Source organism: Rousettus aegyptiacus, unplaced genomic scaffold, assembly GCF_014176215.1.
Source record: "Rousettus aegyptiacus isolate mRouAeg1 unplaced genomic scaffold, mRouAeg1.p scaffold_m13_p_8, whole genome shotgun sequence".
NCBI classification, from domain to species: Eukaryota; Metazoa; Chordata; class Mammalia; order Chiroptera; family Pteropodidae; genus Rousettus; species Rousettus aegyptiacus.
This window is the reverse complement of record NW_023416311.1, coordinates 92,945,576-92,958,590: the sequence shown is the minus strand read 5'-3', so window position 1 is coordinate 92,958,590 and position 13,015 is coordinate 92,945,576. Positions and strand designations below refer to the sequence as shown.

Genomic DNA, 13,015 nt, shown 5'->3' with positions numbered 1-13,015 from the left:
GCTTTGAGTTGAGCCCCTGCCATCTGGCAGGCGGTGGGCAAGGGGCCAGGAGCTTAGTGGTGAACAAGACAGGTGCTGGCCATTGGCCATGCCCTAAAACTCCAAATCCAGTGGGAGGTCGACAGACCTTTAAAGACACTTTAGAAATACTATTTAATTATAGCCGTGCCAAGTACTGTGAAAGAGGAGCACAGGGAGCCTGACAAGGGAACTAACCTTGTCCAAATGGCCAGGGATGGCTGGGGGCAAGGAGAGTAATGAGTAGGTAGCTCAGTGAAGTGGGTGGTGCCGAGGACCAGCCTGTTTCTGGACGGAAGTGTTTATAATTGCGTATTATGTCTGTGACACGGCCTTCTGCATTTATGTAGACAAGACCTCATGAATTGCTGACCTAATCCGTTAAAGGGAGGGTGATGGATTTCAGGGTGGATATCAGAGATGCTGTAACCTGCCTGTGTGAAAGATCTGACATAAAAATGTAGGGAGAGGGGAAGCTCCTTTTAGATGAACTTATCATGTACTGGTCTGAAATAATTAACAATATATACAAAGCTCTTTCTGAAACGGCTGGGCTTGTTAAAACTGGAAGAACGGTCAAATGTTTATATCATGATATATTGGTAATTTTCTGGGTTTTCCATGGACACTTAGGAGGACAGTCTTGTAAGACCACGTTTAGGTCAACTCTCTATTTACTAACTACATCTTGCATTTTTCAATTGTTCTGTCTTGTCTTCTCTCTATTAACCTAAACATTATTCATTGCAAGGTCTAGTTCATTACCCAAATCAAAAACCTTTCCTGCCTGCCTAGCAGAGAGTTGTTCCTCTGTTCTATTGTGCTGATTCACCATTTTACTTACTTTACCATTCTAGTATCCTGTCTTGTGTTGTTGGCATATTTCTCATATTACCGTATTTTACCTGTACAACTATATAGAAAATTCAGTAAAGACTATACCAATAATTTTAAAAAGTGCTAGGTAAATATTTGAATGAATGAATAAATGAATGAGTAAACAAATGAATATAACATCTACGAAATTTTCTATACTGATTTGTACCGAGCGGTTACATATCTAATGAGTACAGTTAACAGGGGAAAATATTATCTAGGCCTGAAGCCTGACTTTTCCTTGTCCTCTGTCTTAAAAGATGAGGTGTGTGCTTTTTTTTTTCCTGGATGGTAAGAATCTGAAAGCTTCTCAGTGAAAACACTGTCTACTTTGTCTAACTCTACCATCTTAGACTCACTAATTATATTGGCAAAATAGTCGGCTCTCTGTAAACTAGAGGTTTATGGAGAGATGCAGACTTTCCAAAGACAATCTCTCAAATACACTCTTCCAGATGGCTGCTCAAGCAGACCCATACAACCAGACCTATGCTAACTTGTGAGCCTAAGAGTTTTAATGTCTTTTCTAAAGGAAGTCCAAGATGTTCTCTTCCTGGATTGCTCTGTGCAACAAGATTATTTTGGCTGGGTCGATATATTCCAAAATTCTCACCTGCCCACTAGCCAGATGTCTGTGACCACTGAGTTTCCACTGGTTTTTCAGTTCCCAGTGATTAAACCAAAATAAAAGAAGGTGATACCACGTCTGGCCAAGGGCAGACGTTGCCAGTCGCCAAAGCCCCAGCGTTCATCACACGCTTGACATGATGTCTGCTACCCTGGAAGGAGGCAGGCAACTCTGTAAAAAGGCCAAGATTCAAAGGAAAACTCTTAAGCAAGTCGGCGTCATTTGGAAATGATTTGATGAATAGGAAACGTACAGGCCAGCCATTGAAAATCTCATTTGTGATATATTAGCAGGAATGTTTGGAGCCCACATTGAAGGTAAGGTCTGCCTTTCCCACACGCTGCCCTTCATAGCTGACACATTACACACGTCTCCGGAGCATAACATATGGCTTCCTGAACTTGCAAATGTGGCCCAGTGTGCTCTGTTGAAATAGCGTCTGTTTAAACAGTCTCCTGGAAAAGTAAGCCCTATTCAATAAAATAGTTAATTTTGTGTGTGCGAATGTTTTCTCTAGAGCCCTTTAAAATGTGACTTTTACGGAGCATAGTATAAAATTTGCAAATTTAAATTTGCCTTAAGGCGTCGTCTACATCTGAAATGGACTGTCTGCCAGTCCTAAATCATAAATATTAAAAGATTCAGAGCATGAATCAGGAAGGAGGAGTGCCGATCATCAATTCAGTAATAATCACCATTATTTTAGTGCCAGGCATTGCATTTAATTCTCAGGATAATTTGCAATTAAGTAAGATTCCCCCCATTTGACAAATAAGAAATTTAGAGACCAGAGATGCTGATGACCTGCTTTGAGACCACCTAAATGGGAGGTGGTGGAGCCGGAATTTCAGCTTGAAGGTGCTAAACTGTGAAGCCTGTCTCTTTTTTTTCTAGACCAAGCCTTCTTTACTTGAGTTCGAATGGATGGGCTGGGGTGTATGCAGGCTTTTGGGCGTATTTATCTTATGCTGAGGAAAGATCTTCACTTTATCAGATACCTTGGGGTGGGGGGAGCGGGGGTTGAGGCCTTCTAAGAACCAGATTCTGTTACCAGGCTGCCTTCTTTTAGAGATGAGGATGCAAACCATGGAAAGGCACTTGATGTGGTGTTGATGTGACCAAAGCGAACCCTGTGTGTATGTGTGTGTGTGTCTGTGCGCGTGTGCACACATGCAGTAAATCACATATAGAGAAACATGCACAAAAACTAATGTAGTTTCTCACGAGTGAATGTCTGTGGAGCCACTAACCAGGTCATAAAATAGAGCACGGGACCCTTGAATGCTCCTAGATGTCCCTTTCTGATCAAATGCCACACATGCACCCCTCACTGCCATCCTCACTATTATGGTATCCATGTCTTTGCTTTTCTTTAGAGTTTTACCATCTGTGCATGTGTCCCTAAGCAGTGTGGATCCATTTTTCTCAATTTCATCTTCGTAGACGTACAATCATACTATTGTATTTTTTGTGTGTTTTGCATCTTTCGGCAATACTGTTTTTAATATCCATCCATGCTGCACATAGTTGTAAGTTGGTCATTTTCATTCCATTGCTTGATCGTATTGTAATTATCTGATGTTATTGAATATTTGATTATTTATTAATTTTGCCTACTGCGAGCAATGCTTTTGTTAACATTCTTATACAGAGGGTTATACATGCAACTTCTCGGTAAAGTCTAATATTTATGAAGCATCTGTAGGAGATAAAATATCTAGTTCTGCAGAATTTTTCTCGTCTCCCACTCCCTTCCTTAATATCTCACGAAGAAAGAAAATCCTTTCAAGGAGACCATGTGGTTGGCTTCTGTATAGGTTCCAGTTGTCCCCAAACTTGCAGTAAGAATGAAAGACAGAGAGCACTTGTTGAATATAAACCAGCCCAAGGCCCCAGCGCAGATCACTGGGATCAGACTCTCCAGGATGTGGCCTGCGAGTCTGCATATTTAGCAAGTACCCAGGTGAGCCTGGTGACTGGGAGACACTGGGTCACCCTGATGAATTTCTGAACCTTGGCTGGCTCCTTAGTTGTGAAGTGATTAGGAGAAAGTGTACCCATGATCGATATTGTGGAAAACTGGCCTTAGAAAAGTGAAGGGAGTAGAAAAGTTAAGAAAGTTGGATTTATTTAGCCTATAAAAAAATTGGAAAGATGATCGAATAGTTGTTTGTAAAAAAGAATGAGAGAGTTTTATAAATGAATAAGACCAAATATTTGCTAAGTTGGGGGACGGGGGAGATTTAGGTTAACCAAGAGGAAGAAACTTCTGCTCAAATAAGCAACAGATACTGAGCATTTTAGGCATCTCACAGGTAAGAAATGAAGGCTGTTGTCCGTGAACAAAACAGGCGCACACAGGGAGCTCAGGAACAAAAGCCAGGATGCGGTACTTCATCGGGTCTGGACTGTGGGCTTCAGTCAGGTGAGTAGGTGGCTCCTTCTGGACACTGATGCGATGGAGGAGAGAAGCAGAGGGAGGTATTCAGGAAAGGCTTGAGCCTGCAGGGCTTGGGCGAGGCTTTAGAAGAAAGCCTTTCGTAGGTAGATAGGATGGCAGAGTATTCTAAAGCAGAGGCGTCCAATGCTTTCTACTGTGATTTCCCATTAGAGATATATGTTTTGTATCATCATTGCCCAGGACACACAAAAACATTTAACCTTATTAAATGATATAGATAGTGTGTTTTTTTTCTCTATTTCATTAAAAAAAAATTTTGGATTAACCCACTAATAGGGGACCAGGAGCCTTGTGTGGAGGCAAAGCTAAGCCTGCCCTGTGGAGAAAGTGCCAGTTACAGGAGAGGATTTCCACAGGAAGTGGGGAGAGGGGATGTTTGTTGTTTACGTGATGGTGAGTGTATTACTTTGGGATATCATGGCAACATTTCAGACTCCACCTTTCATATGGTCTGCTTCTTAAACAGAACGCTTCTGACAGCAAACGTGCGGGGGTTTTTCTTCACGTCAACCACCAATTTTCCGACTCTCCTCACCCCAACAGGGTATCCAGTGGTTCACTTCAAATTTGACACTAATGACCTGGAGTTAACATCAGACCCCACAGGTTAAAGGCTCAGTTCTATAAGACTGCCTCCACTTTAGATGCCAATTTCAAGTCCTGGGCCAACCTTACTTCTGACCAATCAGTTATAAAGTCAGGGGGTTCCCACCATCCCCTCCTAAGTTTCAATAATTTGCTAGAACAGCTCATAGAACTCAGGAAGGCACTTTACTTAGTATTGCCAGTTTATTATAAAGGATACAACTTGGGATCAGCCAAATGGAAGAAATGCACAGGGCAAGGTATGGGGTGTGTGCGTGCGTGCGTGCGTACGTGTGTGTGCGTGTGTGCGTGTGTGTGCGTGCCCTCTCCGCATCACTTTCCCGGCACCTCAGGGTGTTCATCAACCCAGCAACTGTCTGAATCCCATGGTTCAGGAGTGATTTAGCAGTTTTTGTGGAGACCAGTACGAAGCCATAGTTGCTTAAATCATTGGCCATTGATGAGTGACTCAGTCTCCAGCCCCTCTCCTCTCCCTGAAGGTCTGAGTCAGGACCCGAAAGTTGTAATCCTGTATTTGGTTCCTCTGACAAGCAGCCCTCATCCTGAAGCTATCTAGGGGCTTCCAGCTACCAGTCACCTCATTAGCATAAACTCAGGTAAAGTCGAAAAAGGCTTATTATGAATAAAAAAAGAAAAAGATATTCCTCCTACCCTTATCACTCAGGAAATTCCATGGGTTTTAAGAGCTCTGTGCTAGGAACTGGGACAAAGACCAAAGGTATATTTCTCATTGGATCACAATATCACAACCTATTTATCTGACCAACACTACCTTTAAACCGTAGATTGGACAAGAGAGCTCTTTAAGATTCCTTTTGATGCTTGATTTAGTACCGCTCAGCAGAGGATTGAGGTTGGGGAATGGAATATGCTTCTGGATTCTCAAGAGAAATGACACTAAAGGCGTTTATTAAACATCTATTTTGTCCCATCTTTTGCTTGATATAGAATCTAGCACTGGAGACAAGGGTTTTATTGGAGAAAATGTAAGGATTATCTCCGTGGACGGGTTTGGGAGAGGAACGTGATGGCATCTTGAAAGCCATGCTCCTGGAAGAAACGTGGTACAGTCAGCCGTGTAGAGCAGAACTAGTTATAAGCGTAACCGTCGGCCTGGCCCGGCTAGAGCACTCTGTTACATCAGCGTCGGCTCCTTGCTTTGCCGGCTCATGGTCTGGGTAATGTCATTCCACCTTGAAAGACTCACTGTTCAGAATCTGGATTCCTGAGGTAGAGGTCTAATCGGGACCCTTCTTGGTGTCTACTTTTAGCGTACTTGTGAGAATTTTAAGACTAAAATTCTTACCTTCTCTCCTCATTTCCCAGCTGATGGTCTCCTTTCTCCCGCAGGGCGTTCTTTAGGTTTGCCCCTGTTTCCCCAGTTCGTTCTGAATGTTCTCTTGGCTCCGACTCTAAGGCCCATATGTACAGAGCCCATCCTTTCTCTCCTTGGTGCTTACTTGCGCTCCATCTGCAGCACACACAGGTCGAATGGTGTTACTAATGATATTCATTAAACCTTTGTGTGTGGGTAGCCATGTTCTCTTCGCCTCGTCTTCTCTGTGAGAAAAGTAACTTCTGCCATGCATCGAGGGGAAACTAGATGAAAGAGAGGAATTTTAGTCCTCAAGGGATGTACCTTGGACCTTGTCCTCCAAAGAGTAGGTGAGGGGGGAATCTTTCTCGTTTTGTCCTATAGAAATAGAATTCCCTAAATAGCCACATGTAACTAATTTTAGGGAACCCCTGCAATCAGATTTCTCTCTACTGGAGAGCTGGGTGTCTTAGCAGCACTAGAAAGGAAAATCCTTTCATGTGGTCTTTCTTTGCTTAAGTACTTTCAATCATGTCCCCTGAGATTTTATATCCTTTTGATCTTCCCAATCCAGTTTTAATTTGGTCCATTTAAGTCAGAGAAGGATTTAAAAGACAACACTAATACTGTAGCATTGGGATAATGCAGATAGGAATCATGAATTTTACATGTACTTCAATAAACGTTTTTGGTTTTGTTTTGGCTTATAAAAATGCAATCAGGGAAATAAGCTGCAGTCTGTCTCTTGGTTTTTCTACATTTTGTTTTTAAGTAAAGCCTCCTACTCTACTAAACAAATGCTTGTTCCTGGGGCGGTCTATTTATCGTATTCCCCTTTAAGAGGAAACCCGATTTATAATTGAGGACTTACTGTCTTCTTTGTGATTAAATTGTTTGTTATAGGAGAGTGTGGATGACAGTGACCCAGACACATTCTTACTTTGTTAAAAATACTTAGAGAACTCCCATGTGGAGCTGCACCGAAGTCTGACATTAAAGTTAAAAGTTCGTTCCTCAACTGCACTAGCCACGCACATGTCCAGTGCTCAGTAGCCACATGTGGCGAATGCCATCTCGCTATTTGGGACCAGGTGGTAATTGTTTGCTGTGGGGAAGGGGCTGTCCTGTGCATTGCAGGATGTTTAGCAGCACCCCAGCCTCCACCCAGGAGAATCCAGTAGCATTCCCTAGTCATGACAATCAAAAATGTCTATGGAGATTGCCACGTGTCCCCTGGGGGGCAGAATCACCCCTGGCTGAGAATCACTGCCCAGCAGCCACAGGTTTGGATATTACAGATTCAGAACATTTCCATTATCACAGACAGTACTGTTCTAGAATAATCCCTAGCAAAGTCTGATTTGGAGCATTTTATAGATCAAGTTTTTTGAGCTTTAGAGGAATCACAGTAGTCACCCAGTCTGAAGCCTTGGGAAACTGAGGCACAGAGAAGGTTTTTTTGGGGGGGTGGGGCAGGGGAGAGGTAACTTAAAGTTCATAACATGTAAGTGTCAATCTGCAGTTCTGGACTTCAAGTTCATGCGGCCTAGAAGACACGTTTCTCATTTTCATTCACACCTACCCCATTCTTCCTGTGCTCTTGCACTCAGTGACGGCCACGCAAGAAGAGAGAGTCCTGAGAAATGAGAGTGGTCCAATCTTGAGCCTCTCAAAGAAGCAAATTCCTGACTTGAACCTTAGTCACACTTATTTCACTCCTTCGTGGCCTGTGGCTTTCTCTAAGGCCCTGCTGGTAGGCAGGAGTTGGAGGGAGGCCTAGGACATCTAGTAGACCCACTCATGCTTTATATGAGCCCACGGGAAGCAGAGAGCCCTGGAGATGTGTGTAGGAAGCTTGAGGAGGGAGGGGGACTCTCCAGGATGGTGTTATCCACTACTAGAGGGTCCAGAAGGTAGGCTTAGTTAGGGATGGTCTGGAGGTGACCCAGGGGCTTTTCTCTCCCCGTTAATCCACCTCATACACCTCCTAATGACCCTTCTTCACTCACTGACTTTATTCTCTCCTCTGCTCCAAAACCTTCTATGGCTCATTGCTGCCATTTCCCATTTGAAACTTTCTAGTCTGGCACTCAAAGCCCATTTCCTCTTATATAGAGATCCTCTCTTTCCTTTATAAGAGGAAAAACTAGTTTTTGTGCACACGAAAGCTTTGCTGTTACTGTGGTTTGCATAAGTGCTCTGCCGGAGCTGGGGGTTGGCGGTGGTGGAGGCTTTGCTCAACGCCCTTTGATGTTTGCTGGCTTGCTCAGGAAGTAGTTTTGTGTCTGGTGATATATTTTGTTGAATCGGTAGCCTGGACAACGACTTAAAACCAGTATGCGGCTCAAAACTCAGGGCCCAGTAAGCAGGCCAGAGAGAGTGGCGATAAAAGCAGGCAGAGAATCGTGTGTGTGTATAAACTCTCAGGTAACCTTGAGCGATTGGCCAGTTTGATTCTGTAACACCGTGGACCCAGTGAGCTGTAGAGCAGGTCAAAGGCCGGTGTCCTGAGAAGCCAGCGGTCGAGTTTAGCTAGAAATAAGCTAATATGTAAACTGGCCTCGAGGTCTTTAAGGTAAGCGACTTCATCTTCCCAACTTAAAAGAAGTGACTTTATTTCCGAGTCTGGTGACCAGCGCTGTTTCATTGAACTGCTGATGTTTCCTGTTGGGAAACGGGCCTCCTTGAGTGCCGCCACGGTGAAGGGGGAGGTATTTTTAAAGTGCCCATTTGAGGGAAGATTTTGATTTGAGCGATGGGAGGGGAGATGGGGAGCTGGGAAAATGAGGAGGGCCTGCCGGTCAGTATGGCCGTGGCCACCGTTGTCGTCCACTGACTCTTTGTCTCCCCTTTGCCCCACAGACCAATGAGTGGAACAAGAATGATGACCGGCTGTTGCAGGCCGTGGAGAATGGAGACGTGGAGAAGGTGGCCTCACTGCTGGGCAAGAAGGGGGCCAGCGCCACCAAACAGGACAACGAGGGCAAGACCGCGTAAGATAAAAAGATTGGTTTCTAACTGTGCCAGCCCTGGGTTCTCTGGACTCCTTAGGGAACATAGGGGACCTTTCAGGGGACTCTGAGAAATTACTGTCCTCCTAGCCCCATGTTAAAATAGGTAAGAGGATATTCTAGTCTAGTTCCTTTCTCTCCAGGCATAACTGAAGCTTTCAGCAGAGAAGATGTAGCACCAGGATCACAGCCCGTCGATAGGCAGGACATGAATTCTATCTCAAATTAGAAAGGGCATAAAAAATAAGAGTAATTTTTTCATAACCCTCAAACTTTACCATTTATATCATTATTTCTTTCTAACCCCCTCCCTTAACATAGCTCGGTAATTATATGAGTAGTATAAATTTTGCCTTATGATTTGCCGTATATGGTTCTCTTGCTTGCATAATTAAAGCTATCTATTTGATGAAGTGTTTATGTGTATGTGCGCGTGTGGTTTATTTGTTCGTATCTGTCCCTCCTCTAGTTGTATAGAGGGATCATTGACTTCGGAGGCCAATAGGCTTCTAATCTGGACTCTCTCACTTATGAGTTTTGTAGTCCTTGAATCTCAATTTCTTCACTGTAAAATGGAGATGGTAATATTCAACCGCTGGAGTAGTTATGAGTTTAAAACGCGATACTGATGTAGGTTTGGTGCCCCTAGAAGCACGCCAAGAGGCAAAGATTTGAGTGCAAGTAGTTTCTCTGGCCAGTGATCTCAGGAAGTACACACAGGAAGAGAATGAAGTCAGTACAGCGTATTATTGACAGGTTACTGCTGTGGTCAACTGGATGGAACTCATTCCCGCCGAGAACCTCTGGGAATTAGAGCAGGAGTTGACCAACTCTGTCCCATGGCTGCTTCTACACTGCAAAGGCAGATTTGAGTAGTCAAGAGGAAGACTATATGGTCCATAATGCCTAACATATTAACTATCTGGTCCCTCACAGGACTAATTTGCTTACCCCAAGTTTAAAGTATGTCTCGGAGTTATTTCACCCGAGGGGTAAGGAAACTGAGGTATCTATTCTTGATCTCTTGTCCCTCTAAGGTTCAGTGTTTCTCAGAGGATCCATATGCTTATGGCCAGAACAAGTCCAAGAGGATACGGGAGGGACACCTACAGCTATAGATGCTGTAGATATAGATGCTGTATGTTCGGAGCTAGCACAGTACCCAGCCCACAGACGGCACTTGGTACAGCCAGGTCCCTTCCCTTTTTTTCCCCCCAGATGAGTGGTTCTCAATCCTGCCAGCAGAAAAATCACCAGGGGTGCTTTAAGAAAATATTGATGCCATGCCCACCCCAGATATTCTGTATCATTAGGTCTGTGGGGAGGCCCAGGACCTAATACTTTTTAGTGTCCCATGTAGGTTCCACCAGAGAACCATCATCTAGAAACTAGATTGACTCTGGAGTGACAGATAGGGAGTGAGGATAAAGAGCAAACTTTCAGAAGAGTGGGCATCACATTTTAACAGATTTTGCCAGTTAAACCCTCTTCCTGACAGCCATTGGATCCCATAGCATAGACACCAACCCTATTGTTGTGGGAATCACAAGATAGCTTAAGGAACCAGGCTTGTTGGTTCACAGAGGGCAGAGGAAGGTGTTCTCTTTGGCTGGTCCACTGCCAAAGCCCTCAGGTTGAACTCTCCCCATCAGCCGCAGTTTGACTTTACCTTTGCAAAGGCCCATCTCTCAGGTGTGAGGCACAGGGTCAAAATCTAGTGAACTCTTGCACAACATTGTGAATGTTCTTACTGCCACTGAAATGTATATTCTACTACAGTTAAAATGGTAACTATAGCCAGGACTCCCAATAGTAGGCGGGGTTTGGTTATTGGCTGATATTATGTTGAGTTAATTGCCTTCTTAAACTTTTATAATTTCTAGTTCTTATCCCTCTTGCCTTCTATGTCGAAATTTCCTTGATAGAAGGGATTGTAATTTCACAATGTTATAATTACATCGTCTAGCCCACTGTTCGGCTTGTAGTAGATACTCAAAAAGCATTTGATGAGTGAGTGAATTAACCTTTTCCCATGATGTCACGGGTGAAGTCAGTGCTCTCAGAGTGGTGGCAGAGGCCACACTCCTGCCTTGAGATTTTTGGTAGTAGATATGGTGCTTTTGGACTACTTCCTGTACGACGAAGAAGCTTTCTTGGCTCCTACTCCTCCCGGTCCGGCTTTGTAGGTGTCTGCACAACACAACCTTTTATAGCCAGGCTAGAGAAAGGAGACAGAATGGTTTAAGATAGTTTTGTCCAAGACGTACCACTAAAATGAAAATAGAAAATTTAGATTAGCAGCTTAGCCACAGTTATGATCAGCTTAAAAATTTATAACTTCTGTTAATAAGATATTTATTATGTATAGAATACATGGTCAGAATGTTATTTTCTGTTCTCATTCCTTTTTTATTTGGTAAAATAGACATAACATAAAAGTTGCCATTTAAAGCATAGTAGAGTATACATTTCAGTGGCATTAAGCACATTCACAATGTTGCGCAACCATCATTATCTTCTATTTCCAGAAATGTTCCATCATCTCGATTGAAACTCGGTACCCCTTAAGCAGTGATACTCCCCAACCTCCCTTTCTCCTCCCCCTGGCAGCTACTAATTTGCTTTCTGTCTCTATGAATTTGCCTATTCCAGATATTTATTATAAGTAGAATCATACAATAAGGGGCCCTTTGTCTCTGGCTTCTTTCACTTAGCATAATGTTTTCAAAGTTCATCCTAGTAGCATGAATCTTTTAACAGTAGAAATGCATGCAGTAGTTATATAAACATCACCACCTTCATTTTGCAGATAATAAAACTTAGGGCCGGCCACGCGGTACAGCTTTTCCTGCATTAACTCTAGAAGCAGTTCCAACATGTCTACCTTTGCACGCATAAGTCCACCATATTTTTCCTTCAGTTACACTTACGTAGAAAGGAGAACTGTCTATAAAAGGAAGGAAGAAGATAATCATTTTTTCAATGCAGGATTTTCCATAAGTAACCATCTGTTAACATTTAATTTTTCTGCTTGGAATATTCCTTTTGAAGATTAAAGTTATTAACTGATAACTTCAATAATTTAATTTTCAAAGGTAACATAGACTTAAATCTATCCGGCTTCAGATTTTAATCCAAATCTAATGGTCTTAGTATGCAGAACGGAGCCGGGGTCTGTGGGTTGGAAACCACTTTTCCTGTCCTTTTGGCGTCATGAAGCAATGCAAGGCCAGGGGTTCTGTTACCACAATGAGCCCCAAGCAGTGTGAGTCCCCTGGCTTCAGCCTTCTCACTGTGCAAGTCTGCACATGTATATTTGAGTTAGTTCCATCTGTGCGTTCCTGCTGAGTGTACGTGTGTCTCTCTCACACTTGAAGATTTTTCTCAAGCTGCATAGACTTTTCTGTTTTTGTTCCTGTTCTTTCCATGTGCATTTGGTTTGGTAGCATGTGAACTGGTGACTTCCGAGGAGTGGTTCTGAATCCATGACAGACCAACCTAGCGTGTCCCCTCTGCGAGAGCCCTTGGCCCCAGCAGTCCTGTGGGGCTCGCAGGGCCGACGTTTGATTGTGGACATATGTACAGTGTTTTGCATTCATCTCCAAAGGGTAAGGCCAGATTACACACTTGAAAGTTAGGCCCTTGACAATACTTGACCTCATTCTCTGCCTGCTAGTTTGGGCTTACCCTTTGATTTATCCACCGCCATATCAAAAATAGGCTGGAGCCTATTTTTGGTTAGCTTTTGTAAGAACCCATTTTGTTATTTTGCTCAGTGGCGCACAGTGTCCCCGGATTGCCTTACAACCTGAAGTCCTAATTTTGACACTCGAGGGTCTCTCCACTGGCCCTGCGTGTACTGAGTTCATTGTCCTCACACTGCCTTCTACCGGAGGTGGGGCTAGCTGCTTCCTGCTCGTGCCTTGCGTAAGAAAGTCCAGATGTTTGCACAGGTCTTATGTCCAGTCCAGAGTGCCTTCCTCTCTGATATTCTTAGTCCTTTTGTGATTTTTTTCTTCCCTTTGAACTACTACAATCTTAATTTAGAAGATGATGTATTTATTTTCTTATATCAAAAGAACAGGAGCACCAACAGGAAA

The 13,015-nt window shown here is 43.4% G+C and overlaps 1 protein-coding gene across 5 annotated transcripts in view; it reads left to right on the top strand.

The window, feature by feature from the left end:
- Positions 1-13,015, top strand: part of RAI14 (retinoic acid induced 14) — a 124,933-nt gene that overhangs the window by 68,364 nt on the left and 43,554 nt on the right. For 3 of the 5 annotated variants that reach the window (XM_036225838.1, XM_016142424.2, XM_036225837.1), the window contains one exon: positions 8,767-8,897. In XM_036225838.1, coding sequence (XP_036081731.1) covers positions 8,767-8,897 — 131 coding nt within the window. Of the gene's footprint in view, positions 1-8,460; positions 8,480-8,546; positions 8,616-8,766; positions 8,898-13,015 lie in introns of those variants that run through there. The other 2 variants (XM_016142426.2, XM_016142423.2) reach the window with 2 other exon arrangements.